Genomic DNA, 21,981 nt, shown 5'->3' on the forward strand with positions numbered 1-21,981 from the left:
ACTCTGAGGTGTCACCTCCTGAGAGTGACAGATGATTTTAAAAAAGATTTCTTTTTCTGAATACAGATTTTTATTTCTTCAAGGAAATTGCCTTTACTGTCCTGGTTTTTCCCCTGCTTTCTTCTTTTCTGTGACTCTCAAACTGAAGCTTTAACAAATTGCTGTAGTAAGGAGTGGAGTTATACTGAAGTTGCTTAAAGTCCGTAATGAAAGCAGTGGATTTAGAAGTCTGAAATGGAATACAGAGGTTTCAAACTTTAAAAGACATTAAAAACAAGAGAGGCAGAGAGCACAGCAGGACAGCACCATCAAGCTCTCCCTCAAAAGCAGAATCTTGCAGAATGCGTCCCCTCCTCCTTTGCCTCCAGGAGAGCTGACCTCCACCTGGGTTAGCATGGCACGTGAAAAGCACCTGGCAGCTGGAGGAAACCGCAGGCAGCATTGCCAGTAGCATTGATGACACAGTCATAGTCTTGTGAAGGGGTGTGGAAGAGTTGCTTCTTTTTTGTTTCAGCAGCTATGGAGGGGTTGTAAAGCTTTCATGTAGAGTGTTTAAAGATTTAAAAGAAAAATCAAAAAAAAAAAACCAAGCCCAAAACATCAGAGAAAATCAGTTCAATACCATGTGGGTCTGCACTGAGTTGCCTACATGAAATATGTTTACTTAGGAGGGTGGAGGAGGAGGAGCTCTTAGTTTCTGCTTTCTTTGTGAAAGACCATTAGAAAATCTGTGTGAGGTGTGTAGTATATATACTTACTAGTCAGGAGTACTTCTCTAGATCAGAAGCAAAACATGCCAGTTGTATTATTATGAATAGTATCGAGTTTGTGATGGTCTCATGGTATTAAAGCAAGATTTCTGTGCCCAAAAGCTGGTCTGTCTTTAATATAACATTTGGTCCAATAAAAGGTATTACTTTTTCCTACAAATGTAGCCTGTTGCCAGAGCAGTCTAATGGTCTCAGGAATATTTCCTTTGGGTGAGTTAAAAATAAAAATTGATTACTCACAGCTGGTAAAATTTGACTGCTTGGCATATAATTAATTTACAATAAATCAATATTAATTGTGATAATTACTTATAGGACTTGTTTTAAATGTTATTTACTACTTATTTTGGAAACATTTATGTCGCCCTGATTTTGTAAAACTTTGTAAGCCTTCTGATGTTTATATTCTCTCAACAAACTTTCTCACACACAATTCTGTAAATAACCTATGTTTTGCATTCTTTCATGGAGGTGGAGAGAATTGATGGACCCTTGGTCTGTCCAGTGGCATTGGAGAGGTGGCACTGTCACCCTCCAATCCACTGTCACCTTTGGAAAACTATAAATGTTGGAGTCAGAAAATAAAGGTGCTCTTTTTTGTTCCCCTCGAGAGCAGCAGTGTCTGTGTCATCATTTTGTGCCTTATCGTGACACATTTATAACAATGAAATAATTTTCTGGTATACTATGGAAACATTTGTATAATGGTACAAAATAAGGAACTGAAATCCAAATAAGAAAATGCAGCAATATGGAACCAATTTCAGTCAGAAAATTGCTTTTTATTCAATATATGAATGTTTGAAGAGTGGAAGGAAAAGAGGGAAAGAGGAAGTGATGGAGAGATACATAAGTATCACTTTGGTTTGTCTAATTCAGTATCCTCAGTGCTGCTATGTGCTATCGTGAAAGGCTTTTTTGTTTTTGGTACATAGGAATTAGAAAAATATTTAATATTATATTTTCAATGTAAACAAATGAAGTTGGGTTGTGTAGTGTCAGCTGGAACCCAGAAGTTCAGCTGGTTGATTTCACTTGAGTGGCACAGCTGGCAATCTCCTTTTCCTTGCAGCAAGGGTAACAGCTTAGTGCCACGCTCATTTTCCATGCGCAGTGCTTCTCAGCAGCGCTCACACGCCACATAAGCCGCTTACTTGGCTCTGTCAGCTGAGCCCAGCCCCGCCTCACCCAGCAGCTGCAGCCTTGCAAACTCCAGGCTCCTTCCCGCGGGGGTCAGCAGCGCTGATTGTGCAGCAGTCCTCTCCAGGTAGCACATCTGCACTGCTGTTATTAGCCTGTGTTTGCAGCTCTGCTTTGTATTTACTGAGGCAAAGTGAAAGTAAGTTCACTTCTAATAATTCTTAAAAGGGTTTGATGTATTTTGCTTCACCTAAACATGTGTATAGCTTCCTCTCTCTGTGCAAGTCAGTATGACCACTGTCCAAATAATAGGCAGTTCTCTGTATTAACTGTTTTCCTTCTTATGAATCCACCTTTGATCTGCCGCTGCACTTGCAGAAGTTCAGAGAAATATTTATATTGATTTCAGAACAGGCAGAATTATATTCCTGAATATAAAATTCTCTTGTCAAGATATAAGTCATCTTGTGTGTCTCTGAATTTTTGTGTTTCTGTGCAACTTATGAATCACACAGAATGCCTAGGCACTGACTTCTCTAAATTCCCTCCACTTAGTGTGACTGATTTAGTTTATGTACCATTTTTCCAGACCTGTGAATTCCCTATCCCCTCATTTTGTACCAGTGTGGCCCTCAGCACAATTAGTGTTGACAGCTACCATCACACTTTCTGTTTCTCTGTCTGGTGTTTGAATGCTTTTCAACCTACAGCAGTATGACTGGGCATGAAATCGTGATGAAATTACAACTAAAACAAAAGATGACAGCCTGTCTCCTTAGCAACCCAGGCCACTGTGTGCATGCAGCCAGCCCATGCTGAAGTGAAGGACTTGGTGTTTATTCCCGTGATGTTTACTAGCAAATCTCAAGATTAGCTATATCACCCCCGAGGCTTTGCCATGAACATAATGTTTGCAGCAAAGCAAAGTACATCTTCTGTTTCGCTTTTACAAGCAGGGGAGGATTTTGCTGGATAGAAAATTGGTACAAATGTGCTGTCTTTGCACAAGGAAAGAAAGGGAGAAGCGTGTTCTCCAGTTTCAGATTATGTCTTCTGGGCTCTCTGTCTTCATACCCCGCTAGGCAGAGCAGACCTCAGCAGTGCTGAGTTGTACTCTCAGCTCCAAAACTCCAATGAAAAGTAGAGATGTTTCAAAAAAAGAAGTGTCTCAATTCCTGATAGAGACAGGAATATAAAGAAAGATAAATCAGTAGCCCCTTTTGGTTTTGTCTCTTAGAGATTTTTGCTCTGCAGGGAGTAGCAAGTTTTCAAGGCAGTACAGGACTGGGGCATTCCCAAGATCCTGGCTGGCTTGTAAGCTGCGATTTAAAGAACACTCTCTTCTTCATGTTGCAAGAGAGTGGGCTCTGTTAGCCTACACATTAAGCAAACTGCTGATGCACACCTTTCATCAAGGAAAAAGCTGAAAAATTTGATTCTTGTTTTAAATATTGAAATTAGTCACATCGACATTTCTTCAAGGGGTACATAAGTTGGCAAGATTCTAATAATAAGTTCCACAGAAACTGAATACTTGTTTCAAACAAAAATGATCGTTACATGCATGTACATCCTGCATACTGGGTGAAGACAGTAGTTAATTTTGTATCTTTTCTGTGAGGCTAATCTTACTATTGTCAAGCTAATAATCTAAAACATACTGGTTCGTATGGTCCACTGGCTGAATGTCTTTTATGAAAAGAATATATTTTAAGGGGATTATTTTTTCTGAAATAATCACCATAGCCTCTATCGTGGAGTGGAGGAGAATTTAATGGTGTCTAATTCCCCTTGGTTAGTATTTTATTTTGACATTGTGTCATTATACTGCCATGTACTGGAGGTGTATCTGTTAGGTGTGGAGCAGAAGACACAAAGATGTGTTATACATTCCTTTCTCTTTGGTAGGTAGTACACTGTGAAGATGAAAAAAGCTCTAAGACTTATTAGTGTAGTTCGTTAAACTTCATAAGACCAAGGTATACAGCAAAGTTTGTCATCGTCCTGTAGTTAGAAGCATTTGTGATGTGCTTGTAGGGAAAAATCATGGTATATTTGAATGTGGGAGAGCAGCTATGTGTGTGGCATTGCTGATGAAGTCCAGTGTGACCTTGAGCAAGTCCTTCGTTTCCTTCTTTTGAAAATGTGTTCCTCTGCATTGTAAAGTTTGAGAGCAAATAGAAAATATTTGCAAAGGAGTCAGTGCACTTATGAGAATCCAGGCAAGGTATTCACCTCCAGGAAATGGGCTTTAACAGATTTTATACTAAGCAGAAAATATTTTTCATGTGGTAAAAAAGGAAGGAGAGCACAGTGCATTAAGTTACCCACATATGGATAGATTTCCAAGTCATGGCCTTGGAAGCCAACTTGGATGATGATTTTTTTTGAGGAATTCTTATTGAATATTCAGATGATTTGGAGAACTGTATAGAAAACCCCCAAAATAAACAAGAAATATAAGCTTCCTCTTCAATCTCTGGGCAAAATTTCAGTGATAGCCTCTTCAGAATATATTATTTATCTCTGATGGATCTCTACACTGACTTTCCAAATTTTTGCATTTGACTTTTCTCTCTCATAAATGGTATAAGAAAATGAAATTATCATAAAGGCCTCTGAAATGGGTGTGTTTTAAAGCACTCTGCTTGAGCTGTGTAGAAGCTGTCTACTGTCCATAATTCATGAGGTAGAGTGACCTCCGTGATGAGATCAAGGCTGTAGTGAACATTCTGAAGAACTAAAAATTACTCCAGAGCTTTTATTTAAGACATTCTGTTGAAGAGAAGGGAGGTGGAGAAAAGATCTTTGTGTGACAATTTTGAAAACCACCAGATTAACTAACAAAGCTCTGCCTCTTCAAGTTGATGGAAAAAATCTCAGAATCCTCTTCTGTGGTCCTGACTTTGATTTCTCCCCTTTCTCTGGAATACTAACTGAAAAAACTGAGGAGAAGGAGCGATCTTAACACTTGTCAAAACATTGATAAAAAATTTGGAAGCATCTTCATTTTTCTTGATTGATTTGCTCTAGGAAAAGAAAAGGAATTAACTGATGTGCAACTTTAATGCAAACTTCCCTCATCCCCAAACATTTCAGTATTATTTTAACTGTGTCCAACACCCCAATTTCTGATAAAATAAATGATGAGTGCGCTACAGTGGGGTCATGAGTCCCAAGTAAGAGATAGACAGTTTCTATGGACATGTTGGATAGAATCACTACTAGAGTCAGGAATGCCTTTGTTAGGTGCAGTTTATGGAGAAAGTAACTAAGAGGTTAAGATGGAATCAGCAGCTTCTCCAGGAAAGGTTTTTTTATAACAGGTGACTGCCAGCAGCTACTTGCATTGCTGACTTGCATGTTGCAATCTGTGCAAAGTGTTGTTCCAAACTGAAGCCCTAACACAGAATTGAGAAGTAATACAGAAGTTAAAAAAATATAAAATCTCTTCTAGAACATAGGTACAGCCACCCTAGGACATGTTATTTTTATCTTATGTACAAATTAATAAAGATACTTTAAAAACTATGAAAAAAAACATGGAAGTTTGTACTAGCAATACGCCAGGATCCAACAAATTATTTTAAAGTAATTGTTTAATTGATGAGATTTGGGAAGAAGAACTTGAGACACAGTTCCAAATTATAATAAAATTATGATTTTATTGCAGTGAAGCTGCAATTTTTGTCTCATCCCTTTGTCAAGATAAGGGCTAAATTTAAACTTTGGATTGAATCTGGCATTTAGATTCAGCTGACATGAATAGTCGGTGTATTAGAATGTGATCAGTGAGTTGGCCGGAAGCGTTCATTAAGTCTGTGATGTAAAACAGTTCTGATATCCAAGGTGAGATTCCTGCTTGCTTCTGTTTTTCTTAGACAAGGTACATGGTATGTTTCCTAAGATTTTTTTTAAACTACTCAAATGCAGTAAATACAAAACAAAACAGAAAACAAACAAACAAAAAAAAGGGGCAGAAATTTCTGATGGAATATCCTTATCTAAAAACCAGCTGTGCAAATCAGTCTATCCTCATGAATAGTCATAGAAGTTAATAAGAATAACATCAATAGGGTTCTCTGCTATTATAATAGGTTCCTGTAAGTAGTTCTTTCAAAAAAAGAATTTGTTATTGATGTTCTTTGTATAGATATTTAAAGCATCCTATGGAGCTTAATGTATTTTTTAAAAAAAGAGAATGTTTTTAAAGAAAACAAACAAAAGAGAAGTTCTAATTTGCTGTTACCTTTTTGTGGTGTTTCTTTTGTCTGGTATATACAGGCAAAAATGATATGGATTTGATAGCTACATAGCATTTTAGACATGACTCAAAAAAGTACTTTCATGCTGTATTGGATGACATGAGTTATAAATTAGATTAAAGTGTTGGTTTCTCGCTTCTCTTCTGATAGGTCATTGCTTGTGAACAGCAGTATGACTACTCCTATGATGCTCGATGTGACGTATGGTCCTTGGGAATAACAGCTATTGAACTGGGGGATGGAGACCCTCCTTTATTTGACATGCATCCGGTGAAAACCCTTTTTAAAATTCCAAGGTATGGCACTAGATGGCTCTCTTCACTCACTAGTTTGTTAAAAGGCAGTCTACTCAAAGGAGAACTATTTGGCAAATGTTTGTGCTTAAAATCCTAAGAATCTCTTCTACGAAAAGACAATAAATATCTGTAATGTTAAAGCTTTTATTTTTTTTCAGTCTGGCTTCTACAATAATTTTTATTTAGAACTCCTTGAAATTAGAAAGACTTATATATTTTTTTCTTACCTTGGAAGATAAAATCATATTATATCCAGATACCTTCCTTCCAGCAGAACTTTTCTTACCTCCTACTGATGAAAACATTTATTTCAAATGGAGAAGCCAACATTTGTTTATTTAAAATTGTCTGTTAAATAATGTTTTCAAATATTATTCCCCTAGAGCCTTAGGCTTGTTTTACTGTAGAAGAAAAACATACAATTTTGACAGTGCTATGAAGCAGTCTGGCAGTTTCAGCAAACTGTAGTCATAATTAATTTTTTCATTTACCTGAGGATGTTAAAATGTGAAGATTTGGATTGTCATCTGTGGACAACCCAATATGAATTATTAGATTAGGGATATAAATTTCTTTCTATATATAGTCATGTAAATTAGCTGTATTATTTCATACTGTCTATATTTGATTTCATTTGTTTTCATTTCATTGAGTCTTCCTGAATAAATGAGACTGACAGTGTGAAGTAGAGTTTACAACAGAACAGTTGTAATAATAGAAGAAAAATAGAAATTGTCCATCATTGATTAGGCTGGCATGTACTAATGTTTTCCACATTTTGGCTAATGAAGAATCACCACTGACTTAACAGTTTAAAACCTTCAGCAATACAAGTATTTGACCTTTTGTTATCTACACAGTTATCATAGGCTTTTAAAATTTCATCTGATTGCAATTTGCATTTCTGATTAAGTCTATTTATATGCAGATGCAGTTGCGCTGGGTTCTGGCTCATACAGTTATCTTCTCCCCAGCTCAGACATGAACTATCACCACTCTTAACAAAATTATTTATACTGAAGCAGCAGTTGATCTTGTTGCCTTTTATGAGTGTAAAATGTGTCTGGGCAGTTAAAGCAAGGGAGGCTTCAGATTACTAAAACAATATCTAAAAAACTTTATCAGTGCTCAAAACAGTTTAAGAGGACAGAAGTGATACCAAAAGAGCAATCAATAGGACGATACAAAAAACTAGGGCATGTAGAGTCTTTGATTTTTCTCTACAGTTACCTATTTCTCTATGTGCTGTTGCATCTCTGTATGACATGGCAAAACAAAGGTAAATTATCTATCTGAATAATCAAATAATGTGTACATTTACCAAATAGAATAGTATCAGTTTTTAAGTTGAGATATTTTCCTCTGCTGTGCATTATATGAGCTACAGCCCTGCTGCTGCTAACTATGCATTCTTATTAGATGAAGTGAACTATAATGAGTGCTGGATGGCATAAGCACCTGGGGTATAGGAGACAGAGCTTCTTTCCTGGTACTTGTTTGAAATCAGTTCAGAGGGATAGCAAATATGACAAAAAGGTGCATTCCCCTGTTAGAGTAGCTTGACAGTTCAGAAGAATTCTCGGAGCAGTTCCTGATAACTAGGCTGAAATTCACACATTTTGTACATGAGCATCGAGGCTCTCAGACTGAAAGTTGTTCTTCTGAGCCCTGGATGTTGAGTGTTTGCGGTGACTTATGGAAGCATTGGAGCTCATCTTCTGAGATTGTTCAATCCAAAATCCTCTGAGCACAGATATGGTGTGACTGTGGTTCCCTACAGTCAAGCTCTGTTTTATCTGGAAGTGCAAAAGCTTCTGCAAATAACAAGCAAGAAATGTAATGGGTAATAATAAGCAGTAAACTCAATGGGTTATTGATTCATTGATTTTTGTATGTGATTTCTGTATGTGTTCTCCCAGGATGATATTTTGTTGATTGGGCTGATTTGACTGTAGTTTGGAGAAGAGGTGACACTGCTACTTACAGTAAAAGACACTTAGACATCACTTAGATAGTTATCAAGAATTAGTTCCTTGTTCTTGTGCTTACATTCTTGACTCCAGTTGACCTGTATCTTTCTATTTATACTGCCTTCTCTGTACTAGACTGGTCTGTTTTCTCTGATGCCAGTTTCTTTACATTAGCAGAAAACTTTGCAGTGGTTTTCAAGTTTTGTTATCAAGCACTTTAATAATCTGTTCTCATGAATATTTTAAAATGATAGTATTGGCAAAATTGCCAAAACTAGATAGAGAAATGTCTGTGTGGGTTTCTGTAGACTTCTTCCATTCTCAAATAGTCAGGTTTCTATGTCAGTTTAGTCATTTAGTCTTACTTTTTTACGAGTGAGAGCCAGTTGTGCTTTTAGCTTTGGCCTTGAGTTTCAACAGTGAGCAGCAGAGCTAGACCTTAGTCTTAAATGAGTATAATTTAAATCAATGAGTCTTAACTTTGACTATATGGGATTTGAATCAACCATCAGATAAATAGTTTTGTACTGGCAGTCAGAGCAGTTGAATACCCTCAATATCTTTGGAGATATCTTCTTGTGTAGAACTCAAGTCAAGGACTTCTGTTAAACTTAGCTGCTTCCAGGTTCACGTCTGCATTATGTAACTTGGACCCCAGGGATGGACTAATGTCCAGATTGAATGGCTCAGAGGCTGGCAAAGGAGCACATCTGTGGATACACCACAGAGTCCCAAGATGTGGTATATGGCATTGTGGGAAGAGGAGGTGTCTTATGCCCGTTTAAATTCAGATTTTCTATCACTGGGTGAAGTAAAATAAAATGTGATTGGGGACTGAACTTATCTCAACAAAATATCTTATTTCTAGAGGACAGGTGAACTCTCAGAAATCACCAATTACTTCAACTTGGGCATAAGAAAAAAGGTGATCCCACTGTGCTGCACTTCCCTCAAAGCCTGACTAGTGTTTCACAACAGGAGGTGCTAAGTGCTGAGTGGTTTTGAAAACACAACGGGTTTTTTTTTAACTGTCTAAGTATTAACTTCATACATTTTTTCATATGACCTGAGCTGTGAATCAGATGTTTAAGCAACTTCCCATGGTTAAACTTTTCTTGTCCTTCAAAATTTGTCTGCAGCAAATATCTGATAGCAAAAGTGGAGTGAAAAAGAAAATGCGAGTTAATTTTTACGTCAGATGTTTCATTAGACTCTGGACCTTATTTCTATGGATATTATGTAGGTTTAGAAGAGCAGGGGATACAAGTTCCTGGACTAATGCAAATATAAAAAACCTCTTTCATTCATGAACATTTTGTTGCATGAAGGTGCAGTATCTTAGAAACAGTTGTGATAGCACATGCATGGGACTTTTCTTTAAACTAATGAGAAGGAGACATTATCTTAGAGCAAATGTTAAGGTTCTGTTTTGCAATAATGCACATATTCTCTCTCATCAAAATGGATTCTTAGATCTAACTAATAAATCTCCTGAAAAGGGACCTCCAGTGCCTAGAGATAAGAGATAAATCATACTGCGAAGACACTGAACCATGAAATTATTCTGTTAACATGTCATCTGCCTAGAATATATTTTCAAATCTCCAACAGAAGGGTCTAAATTATGAAAGGAAGGTGGCCTAGCAAAGTTAGTAATTTGGGAGTTGATACTTTTAACCTCTTCCATCTGCTGTCACTACTTAGGTGTGTCGGTTTTGGCAAAAATATTACAAAATGAAAGATTCTCAAATACCATTACACCTGAGCTTTTTAAAGTAAAATAGGTCCATAAATTCTTCAAACTATGTTATCTTGTGAGAAATGTTACATCATCTCAGTACTATCTCTTAGGGTATCATGACAAATCACTGGCAATTATTTGAAATTTTGAAAAGTAGTGGCTATAAAAAATGGTGTGGCAAAGAGGAGATAAAGATGGTATATTGTTGTCTGGAAAGGGTGGATGGGGTGTATGTACTTGTGTAAAGTGAGGATTTCAGATCATGTTGCAAAGATCCTGCTTTTCAGGATTTGTCTCTTTATATATAGTCTTTTATACAGGGACATGGTAAAGAGCAATTTTTCTAGGTTACACTGGCAGCTGACACTAACAGGAATTAACCCAAATTCTCCACTCACGTCTATCACTCAAGTGTTCTTCTGAGAGCAGTGGAAGACACCTGTTTTAAAATTGATTGGTGATAAGAAATGGCTATTTGATTTTCTAACTCACAAAATCTGATAATTAAGTGAAATTTCATTTAAAATTATTATGCTTCATTAATTCATGTTAAATATCCAGGAGTGGAATGGAACTGAGCTGGTGAGTAGTCATTGAATGGTGCAGTTCTTAACCTTTGTTGTACTGTGTTGAGACTTACAGCTCATGGGAGTACTTAATAGTTTGAATTTATTGATGCTTGACCCCTTCAGCAGCTGACCTGCATCCAGCAGGATCAAACCACCTCCTACCCTCTTCAGCTTCATGGAAGTTTGTATATAGGCAGTATCTTCATACTTTCTGTGCCACCATACACTCACCTTTTATGTTGGTAAATAAACTCTGAAGAAGTTCCTCAAGAGTACTCAATTACTGTCATTTTTAAGGTGTGATCATGTCAAGAGAGAGAATAGACAATAGAAAATAACTTCAGTAGAGAGAGTGACTGTGGTAAAGCCTGTTGCATCTTCACCTTGCTTTGTTGTATACATGTGAGGCATCTGGTGTGCTCCGGGGAGTTTCATCCATCGGAACAGCTAAGATCCATTGTGGGGACATTTTAAATACTAACATTTTCTAACATAGCCTTTCATATTGCAGCCTCTCATATTTCAACTTTTCTGTAATTTTGCCATCTGCATTGGTATTGACATGATCCTGATATATCGTGTAGCCTACACTTTTATTGCTGTTGCTTGGAGTTGTAAAGAAACACAAGCCTGTGTTGTAGGACAATATGGCTGAGAGTTGGTTGTTATTGTAAAACAAAATCCAAAAGAATTAATACAATTGTAGTTAATTAATATAAAGTGTTTAATTAAAGGAATATGCTGAAAATAGTCTTATGGTAAATAATTTGACATCAGGAAGAGAAGTTTCAGAGCATAATGCTTTTTATTTCTGAGTAGGAATGTGAAGTGCAGTTGCAGTAATGTGACTAATCTACTTCAGAAGAAGACCAGATTCTGCCTATGGTTATAGGTAGGGCATCATGGTGTCTGTAAAAGCTATGTTTAATTGTCTAAGGAATAAGCTGACTTTGAAACAGTATTTTATTGTCTGATACATTGGATCCCCATTATTTTGTGATTGTAGTTTTATAGAAAATTCCAAATAATAAAAATGCAAGGTGACGTGTTACATTTAGTGAGCAGAACTAAACGTCCTTGGGATTCTCCTTACTTGGTGTGTGAATAGCAAAGCAATTCAAGAATAGTCTATCTCTAGGTGGAAAAAAGAGATGGGTCTGTGACTAGGAATTGGAAAGACCACTACTAATTCTTCAGGAGGTTACAGACTTGTCATGCAATCTTGAACCAGTGAAATATGACTAGATTTTTCAAAATTATTTAAGTCCCCAAATGGGTTGTTGGCTAGCTAGTGGAATTTCCAAGAAGCACTTTGTGTTTTATTTCTATTACAATGCTTTAAATCTCCATTCTGTCTTTATTTTTTTTCCAAAGAGTTCAGGATCACTGGTTTCACAGCAAGTGAAGCATTGATATGTTTTTGAAAATGTCAGAAAGTCTACGTGCTTGGCTGTATTTTCTTCCATAGAATCACAGAATGGTGTGAGGTTGGAAGAGATGTCTGGAGGTCATTTTGTCCAACTGTCCTGCTCAACATGAGTTATCTGTAGCAGACTGCCCAGGACAGTGCCCATACAGCTTTGAGTATCTGCAAGGATGGAGACTCCACAGCTTGTTTAGGCAACCTGTTGCCAGTTCTCAGTCACCCTTACAGTGAAAAAATATTTCCTGATGTACAGGCTGAACCTTCTGTATTTCAGTGTGTGCACATCAACTCTTGTGCTGTCACTGGGCACCACTGAACACAGCCTGGCTCAGTTTTCTTTACACTCTCCCTTCATGTATTTCTACATTGATAAAAGCTGAGCTTTCTCTTTTCTGTGCTAAACCATTCTGCCTGTCTCAACCTTTCCTCATGTGAGAGATGCTCCAGTCCCCTAATCAATCTCAGTGACTGCTTGCTGGACTGTCTCCAGTAGCTTTGTGCCTCTCTGACCCTGGGGAGGCCAGAGCTGGACAGTGCTCTACATGTGGCCTCAGCAGGGCTGGTAGAAGGGCAGGGTCACTTGGCTCAGCCTGCTGCCCACCCCCTCCTAAGGCAGCCCAAGGTTCCAGCAGCCTTCATTACCACAAGGGCACAGAGCTGGCTCATGTTCACCCCGGTGCCCACTGGAACCCCCAGTTCTTGTGGGGCAAGGCTGCTTTCCTGCTGGTCAGCCCCAGAAAATACTGGTGCAGGGCTCTGCACTGCTTTTGCTGAACTTCTGAGGTTCCTGTTGGCTGTATCTCCAGCCCGTTGAGGTTGCTTCCCTTTGGATGGCAGCACAACCCTGTAGTGTATCAGCCATTCCTCACAGGTTGGAGCTTGCAAACTTGCTGAGGGTGCACTGTCTCATCCTAATGAAGATGTTGAATGGGACTGGGCCATTTTTACCCCAGCAGTACCCTTCTAATAGTGGATGTAGGTATGTGGATGTTTGTATGATTTGGCAGTATATGTATTAAGTCCGCAGGGAAACAGTTTTGTGCTAAGAGGACAAGGTATTTTAGTATTGTTACTGTCACTGTCTTAGAGTTTGCAGCAGTGCCAAAAGACTTCAGGGCAAGGCTCTGCCCTTATAAGGATGTAGAGGACTTATTCATTACTAATTCATTCCTTACAGGTGGATAAATTGATAAAACGTCAAATGCATCCTTGGGTTTAAATATCAGATTCAAATAGGTTTGTGCCAGGGTTTCACAGAGTAATGAGTACCTTGTAGTACTTTTATCCTCATAATATCATCTTTATTTAAGAAGCAGAGAGCAATTTCTAAGACTGTTCCAAGTGTGCATCTATAACTGGGCTTTTAAGTCTGGCAGCAGATCTAGAAATTGAAGTGTATGCAGTTAGCAGCTATATCATAACAAAATGGAGTCTGTTTTCCATTTACCTTATGACATTTTAATATATTTGAGAAAGTGGTAGAATATTATGAGTGTTTTTATATATTACATACGACAATAGGGAATTAGCCCTAAAATTAAATCATCTTGGTGCAATTTCCCTCCTTTCCTTCCTTTAACTGTCCAGTTATCACATAACTTATCTACAACTGCCTGTTTCTCATTGATTTTGTCTTTCTCTTCCTTTTTGTAAGTCACTTACAGATAGAATTTGATTTTGCAAATGCACTCTTTGTTCATATGTATTCATAGCCTAATTTCAGCAAGTAATTGTAATTTGTGCTCTGTGGCTTGCTGTTGAATAGTCTGTTGTAAGCATTTACTGTTTTGGCTGTTAAGGAGGACTTCGCCTGCACAGTATGTTTCTGATTTTTGGTTCATTAAGAGTCTCTCCTCCAACTGGCTTTCTCATGAATAGAAGGGTACTGTTTTATAGGTATGTTCTTTGGTGCTTATTTAAAACAGACTGTTTCACCAAACGTTTCCTGCCAGTATAGTTGTTGCTAGAACACAGAAGAGCTAAAATGTACACAGCTGAAATGAATTCATCAGGAAACTCAAATAATCTTGAAACTAAACATGCTCAGTTCTCAACCATTTGCTGAGCAAATAAAGTATAATCACTTCTGATGCTCTGTGTTACTCTCCAATGCTGCACTCAACTGCCTCTAAACCCTAGGTAGAAGCTGAGATGCCTGACAGATGTTTTTAGTGACTCCATATGCAGTTAATTTTGTGCATTAAATGCACATAAACAGTTTTAGTCATCCAGTTTCTAAAGTAAATTATTACTTTTCAAAATCCATTGCATAAGTAATAACAGACTGCTAAGATACTGTGAATGCCATTTTGTTTTGCTCTAGTGGAAAATTTCTTGCTGACAAGGTCAAGCCTTGCAGTCTGAGAGCAATCATGTGATGAAAGGCACATCCAGCAGGAGGAGAGGTGGGAGATGGACATCTTCTGTTGTCTCCTTCAGAAGTGAGGATTTGAAATATGTTTCAGTCAGATTTAGGGGATAGAGCTGACCTAGCAAGTCTTGCTTTTATTATTGTAGAGTAAAATTATGTTGGTTTTAGTGTGCTTTGAAAACTGCTCCCTGTTTCTTGACAGGACTACAGTAGTTAACAGCATTGTCTGTAGCTGTCTTTTGGCAGTAATGCTGTCAGTGTAATCCTTACACAGAGTATATGCTGATTTTTAAGGAGATTCATGCTATGGGGCACAGTAAACTGGAGGTTGCAATGGAGAGGATGTAGCATGGCTGCTTTTTATTTCTAGTGCAGCAAAATACTTGTGCTCTGCATTTAAAATGAGTCTGAAGATTGTGAGAAAATCTCACAATAGTTACAACCAATTTTCCGCTATTTACCCCAGGGAGTAGCTTCCTTTGAGGTAGATAGTTCACATGTAATATTGCCCTGAGACATTTCATGTTCAGGTAATTTTTTATGATTGATTGATATACATTGTTATAGAGATAGATTCTTAGGATAAAAGTAATTAAACAGTCTAGGAGTCAAGTTGCTCAGCAAACAACTAGGTAGTTGTATTTCAACATGTAAGCCTACATCGGTACCATAGGTTGCTGAGAGGCTGTGATGCTTAATAGATAAGGTTTAGATAGATTACCTGCAGTACCAAACAATTTACTGGGAACAGAAAATGGGCTTCAAATACAGTCTAGAAATGAAACATCACAATTATTTGAGGTACTCTGTAACCTTGGAAACAATTGGGAGCAGTGACATCAGCAACAATTATGTGCTATTTTGTCTTCAGTTTATCACCAAGGTAACCAGAGCAGGTTTCCCTGCTTGAAATTTTAAGAATGTCGTGGTCCGGTATTAAGTGAACATTCATGAAGCAGACTACTTAGGGTGTGTTAAAATTGCATTCTGCTTCCCTTTTAAAATGATCCTTCGGGATTTAAATTGTATAAACTCCTGTGTTTGTTTGGCTTTTTTTTCCTTTTTTCCCCCCTTTTTTTCCCTATGAAACAGCTGCAGGAAAATAAAGTCTTAGTTACCATGCTAAATTCTCTAAATACTGGAAAATTTATTTCCTTATTGATTCCTTTTTGTGTCCCCCAAATACCAAGTATTGCAACTGCATACAAAGGCTGCAAATAGCACAATGTTATTTTTGGGCATGGGATTTACCCACAATGGAGGACACATGATGTTCCCACACTGAACTTCCTTGAGGGGAGGTCTGCATTAAAGTCTAGTTTCACAAGAGACTTGTATTCAGTGCTGCCAGAGGAAAATACTGGATGAGTTAGACTTCCTGGCTATCAAACATCCACAGTAAGCCTACCTTACCTTGTGGTTGTGCCACATGATAACCATCTTCGTGCTTAGTCCAGAGAGGTGTTTGTTTTTTTGCAGTGGATTTGGAAAAGGTGATGTTTGAATTAAAGTTTTGCTGCATGGTAGAAAACCTGTACTCCCCTTTTAATTGCTTTCTGATTGGAAAGTTCTGTGGTGTCGGAGCTGTAGTGCTGACAGGCAGGTTACTCAGACCATACAGTCTCTTGTGTGTGTGATTAAATCTTAATGAGAGGTATTTATATGAAATGGTGATAAAGCTTATCTGTCAGTCATGGGGGAAAAAGAGGAGACTGCAAAAAAGTTGCTTTTTTTTGAAGTCTGAAACAGTGTTTTGGCTGAAAGTCATATCAGTGCTATCAATTTTCATTCATAAAACTTTACTATTTTGCCTGCAATGTCTTACCTTGTCAAACATTTTTTTTTTGCATGTATCTTTATCCCTAGATTGCTGCCCATGCAAGACACAGCTTTGTGTTCTGTTGAGTTAAATGCATTTAACAGGTGGTTTTGCAGGGCTATTGGTACTTGTGCCTTGGAAGTACAAGTTAGAACTTAATGTTTGAAGGAAAGTTATAAAATTCTGTTCTGGTTTGTGGTGCAGTCCTAAAGAAGTGAAACTTCATTACGTGCCATTGACCTTGTGGGGTTCCAAAATAAGCTTTATAGCCGATGTTTAATATTGGAGTTCAGTAGCCCACATCATTTATAATTAATTGAGCCAAGTAAATTAAATTAGACTTTTGCATGAACAAAAGATAATCTCTTCACATAGTTTGGTATTGCAGAGTGAATAAGACACCTTGTATATTTCACAGTTCCAGAGACTTTCATGTGACATAGTTGAAAAACATGCCTTTTCTCTATTCAAAATAGAATATTGATGTTCATATTTATAAAGGAATTAATTCACTGGCTGATAGAAGCAGAAGAACAAGAAAGTGAACTTTTTCACTAGAATGTGGTACAAGCCACATTCTAGTAAGATTGTAATTATCCTTAGGATCATGATGAATGTGTGTTGGTTATTTTTTTGTAATAAAAAGTAACCAAGTGCCTATGTGCTTTACTCTCTAAAGTAATTTTCAGAAATATGCAATAAAAAGTAATCACACTTTTTGCAAACATATTTGGAGAAAAGGAGCTGGGCTTTGAAAGGTATTGATTTGCTTGTTGCAGTTATAATTTTATTAATGTTATGATTTTATGCAGCATATTTAATAATTACTCAAGATTAGTGCAGTAATAATATACTACACATATCTGCACATTACTATTAACAATTAGTGGCTTATATTTCTTTCCTATGAGAGATATAGTCATAAGTTAAAACTCATAAAATTTTTAAAGAAATATTTATTGGAGTAGGCATTGGTCATAAATCTTTATAACTCCAGTATTCAGAGAGTAATAATGATTTTAGTGGGTTTATTTCATGACTATGAAATGCCATTTAGATTTCTGTTGTAATGCAGCTTCTCCCAAGAGTTCCTGCAGGAGTTACAAGTTTCCACAGCTGTCATGAGGCCAAGGAAAAACTCCCTGGCAAGACTCTAGATAGTGCATTCTCTGCAGAGAGGCCACATTTTATATATGAACAAACTGGAATATAGTCAGATTAAATGACTTTGCAGTGCTAGGTTCACAAATGTTACAGTGCTGTTGGAAGAAAAAGCAAGCAGGAAATGGAGAAAGGAAATGGAAGAGGGGGAAAATGGTAAATAATGATGAAGGCCTGGTGAAATGGCCTGTCAGTTGGTTCTGTGCTAAGGTTTAGTATTTATATATGGCTAAATGTGATCTTGAGAGTGTAGGGATACAAAGCAATGGCCATGTTGAAGGGCTGGGTTTCAAAGTGCTGACTTCCATGATAACTGAAGAGTCCTTACTGAAAATTGACTGAAAATGAATTTGAAGTGTGAAGACCTAAGAAAATAAAGCCTTGAGAAACCAGAGCTGAACTCATAAATGGTCCTGCTTTGAGCAGGAGGTTGGGATAGAGACCTTCTGAGGTCCTTTCCAGCTTGTGTTAGTCTGTGCTGTGGGAAAAAATGTTCACTTCATCCATGTAGGGGTTTTAGGAGGAATTTAAGTAGTAAACAGGATAGTATACTTACTTAGCCAGTCTGAATAAACAATTACTGGACTAATTTGTCTAGTGTTGTTAGTAACCCTTAAAACTTTGCATTGGAAGCATACAGAGATAAAGGTATAAAAGGTTTGAAGACTGAAAAAAAGCTGGTAAAACTTATCAAAACCAAGTGAATTTTCCAAGGCACATGTAATTATTTTTACAGAGGTCTATATTTGCTTTATTGAAAAAGTGTCAAAAATTTTATAGTGTATTCAAAATAAAGTTAGAGGTAACTTGAACATAGCCCTGCTTATCTCTAAGATGTAAGATCTCTAAGATCCAAAGTATATATCTAAGATCTTGAAGACTGGCATTTTAATCTACTTGGCAAATGAATGGTGAGATCTCATGAATGAGAGCTGAATTTACAAAAAAAAAACCCAACATATGTCTGTGAGAACAGAGGAAGCAACAAAGCAATTCTTGTGCTCTTGGAAAGGGAGCGCTCACTTTTCTTTCTGAGCAAACCTTTCTTCAGTAGCTTGGACAGCAACAGGGGAAAGGAACATTTCTTCTTTTGAGTGAATTGGTATCTCTGCTTTGGCATCCAGCACCACAGTCTCTGAGAGCATTAGGAAAAAATAGTAGTAACATCTTTCATCTTTCTACTTGGCTGACTAAAGTGATTGACTTCATGCAGTTTAGTTCGATTAAATTAGCTAAAATGTGACTGCTAGGTTTCTTCATTCCCAGTATAGTTAGATCAGATTCCCTCTTATCAGACTGTTCACATATTAGTACAAGTGCTGGATAAAGATGTTTGAATTACAATAAGGTAGATTCATTGGGCAAGTTGATGATCCATTTTCTGTTGCCAGCTTGCAAACATGTCAGGCTTTTAGAGCAGGCAGCATCTGCTTGAACTGTCTGGGGACACAAAAAGAAGAGCAAAAGTCTTAAATTGCAGCAAAACCAGAGATCTGAGTTTATGGAAGTATAATTTTCTTCTTGTTTAGCCACTCTATGTGTTATTTAAAATTGAGTGTTCATGTCATGTAAAAAGTATGTAATCACCTTAGTTACTCATAATTAATTACTGAGTGGAAATTCAGGAAGGAAGAATTGTGTTCCATCTTATACCCTCTATTTTTATTGTAGATGTATTTTTACTTCTCTATCCTAGTTTTGCCTTTGGGGATTTTGGGTTGTTTGTCTTTATCATCTTTTTTGTCCCTCATTTTTACTTTTTGCGCTTCTCACTTTGTCAGTACTTTGATATTTTTCCCAATCTTGGCATTGTCTTTTTCCTTTTGCCAAGGTGCTGCTTCCCATCTTCAAAATGTTCCCTTGTCTGTCATTTACCATTGCTTCTTTCAATTCTTCATTTTCTCTGAATTTTTAAACTTATCCGGGAGATAATTCTTTTCAGAGCTTACCATAGAATATTCAGCATGAGGTGAGGATCAAATCTTGTATTAAAAGAAAAAAATCACCCCTCTTGATCTTCATGTGTTCCATGATGTTTTAAAAGATCAGCTCTGTAGTGGTTCTTTTGGTCTCTTCTTGCATCACTAAGTGTTTTGCTACACATTATGTCCATCATTAGCAGCTCTTACCTTCAGTGTGTTTTAGCTGCCCTTATCCTTTCCTAGATTCCCTGGCTAACATGAGTCAATATTTTCCCCAAGCTATTTTCCATGGCCTGTCCAACTGTTTCAAGGAACACATGAGTTTTTCATTAGCATCTTTACAGGTTTATTGGGATGAAGCCTTACTGTATTATTGTCATTTAGTTCTGCCTAAGAGAGGGTTTATTTGAATTGCAGTCATGGGACCTTTTTGGTAATTAATAAATTTTTCATGTTTCCCATACTATGTTTTTAGTCTTCACCCCAGATGTAATGTACAGGTATTCCTAAGCCATACAGGTTGGGTTTTTTTAAACAGACAAAAATTTAACTGTTTTAGAATAAAGCTTATTGGATGGAATAGGAGAGGGAACAAATAAATTTCATTCCACATACAGTCCTCTTGCTCAGAAGACATATTACCTTAAATGATAATTCTCTTTTTTAAAAAAAATGGTACTGTTACACATCTTACACAATTCTTTAGGTTTCAGCATTTATTCAGTCTATTGCTTCAGAATATTTATAATGATCCTCCTAATGGTCCATTGGAAATGTGCCACCTTTAACTAATGTATCCCTTCTGCAGGTGTTTATTTCTGAGCTAGACTGGCAGAGCTATCAGAATAATACCAGTTCATACAATACTAAGATGAAAAATGTAAGTAAAGTTTGAGTCATAACATAAAAAGATCCTTACTTCCTTTGAAAAGTGTAGGGTTTAATTCCTTGCTTTTGCTGAGTGTAATGATTGAATTGCATGTTCAGACCAGTCACATCAATCATGTGGTAATAAACTTCTTTTATGGGGTTACTGTTAGGTTTATTTGTACTTCTGTAGAGCCTCAACTAAGAAAATGCTCGCTTTTGTGAAATAGAAGGATAAGAAGGTGTCTTCCTCTTTGAAAATAAGATTCACCATGGCATGACAGGGCCTTTGCTCTGCTTTGCCCTCCTGGGCAGAGGGAGATCTCAGCAGGAGTACAGGACTGTGGTACAGTGTTCCATGTCAGACTCCAAATGGTCTAGTTCTTCCCTTGGCAATCTTCCTATGCTTAAAAGAAACAGTTTGTAGCATCCCTCTGTGTTTTTCTTGAGCCAACTTTTATCTTTCCAAGAGTGGATCTGCTCCACTGGGCAGTGCTTTCAGGAAGGTGTCCTACTCAGGCCTCTTAAACTGGCTGATGTACAGTGGGAGTGTGAAACACACACAATTCAGGAATTGTCCTTAGAAATTTGTCTGTGGGATTTTCACTTTCAGATGTAAGTAGATATTTTACTTCTCCATAAATTTCTACAAATATGCTGTGTAATTGCAGTATTTTAGTATTCCAGCTACAGAAGTGTAGTGTCTAGACACCACCATATGTATTTCAGTCAGGCACAGAAGTATTGCTGTTCTATTTTCATTTCTTTGGCAACTGACTTCTACTGCTTTGCAAATTCACAGAGCAACGATTTTAACAGAAGAGCAAAATACTACATTGCACTAAAGATGAGAACTGGTTATAAATAAAAATTCTTACTATTACCTTCCCTGTTTCAATTGCTCCTAATTTGCTTGTGCCTCTTTAACTCTCTGAAACTTCTGTGAATAAATGAGATAACAAAGCATAATTATAAGTCAATTATGCTGAATTTTTGGTTGGAAGCTTGACCACTGGAATGCAAAGCTGTATGTTTTCCCCTCCATCCAAAAATATTTCTGAAATGAAACACTTGTTTCTGTCTCAGTGAAGCCAGAAACTGAAACTGGAAACTAAAGAACAAATGACAGAAATAAATGATGCCTTGTCAGGTTCTGAAAAAGGCTAATGAAACCTTGCAGATGCCAAATCTGACTGAAACCAGTGGCCTGTGAATTGCAATGTTCAGAGGAAAAAGTCAAAGATAATCCAGATGTTCCCAAGCAGAACACTTTGCAATACTTTTTCATCCATTTTCTTTCTGTTTGTATGGACTAAAAAATTACATAACTGAGATTTGGTTTGATACATTTTCTGAAGGTCACTATTTGACCTTCAAGATAATTTAGTGTGCTTAGCACATTTTTTCTGTCTGTACTCATTACTTTAGAGGTGGTGTTTATCAGATACATACCATTTTGAATCACAGACTGTTCATGTCATGGAGGTTTCTTAGAAAGCCTTTTTTGACAGCCTGTTTATAGTCTTCCTGAAGCATCTCTCTTTTGGCAATGCAGAAAGTGAATCTTGACAGTCAAAAGGAGATTGTGCATAATTCTCGAATTGACTACCTTTTACTATTTATTTTTGCTCATTATTTTTCTGCCTGATGGACTATTATAAGCA

At 37.2% G+C, this 21,981-nt stretch overlaps 1 protein-coding gene across 1 annotated transcript in view; it reads left to right on the plus strand.

The window, feature by feature from the left end:
- Positions 1–21,981, plus strand: part of MYO3B (myosin IIIB) — a 173,754-nt gene that overhangs the window by 25,024 nt on the left and 126,749 nt on the right. The window contains exon 8 of the mRNA XM_030241751.2: positions 6,326–6,471. Coding sequence (XP_030097611.2) covers positions 6,326–6,471 — 146 coding nt within the window. The remainder of the gene's footprint in view (positions 1–6,325; positions 6,472–21,981) is intronic.

Source organism: Serinus canaria, chromosome 7 (assembly GCF_022539315.1).
Source record: "Serinus canaria isolate serCan28SL12 chromosome 7, serCan2020, whole genome shotgun sequence".
Classification (NCBI taxonomy): domain Eukaryota; kingdom Metazoa; phylum Chordata; class Aves; order Passeriformes; family Fringillidae; genus Serinus; species Serinus canaria.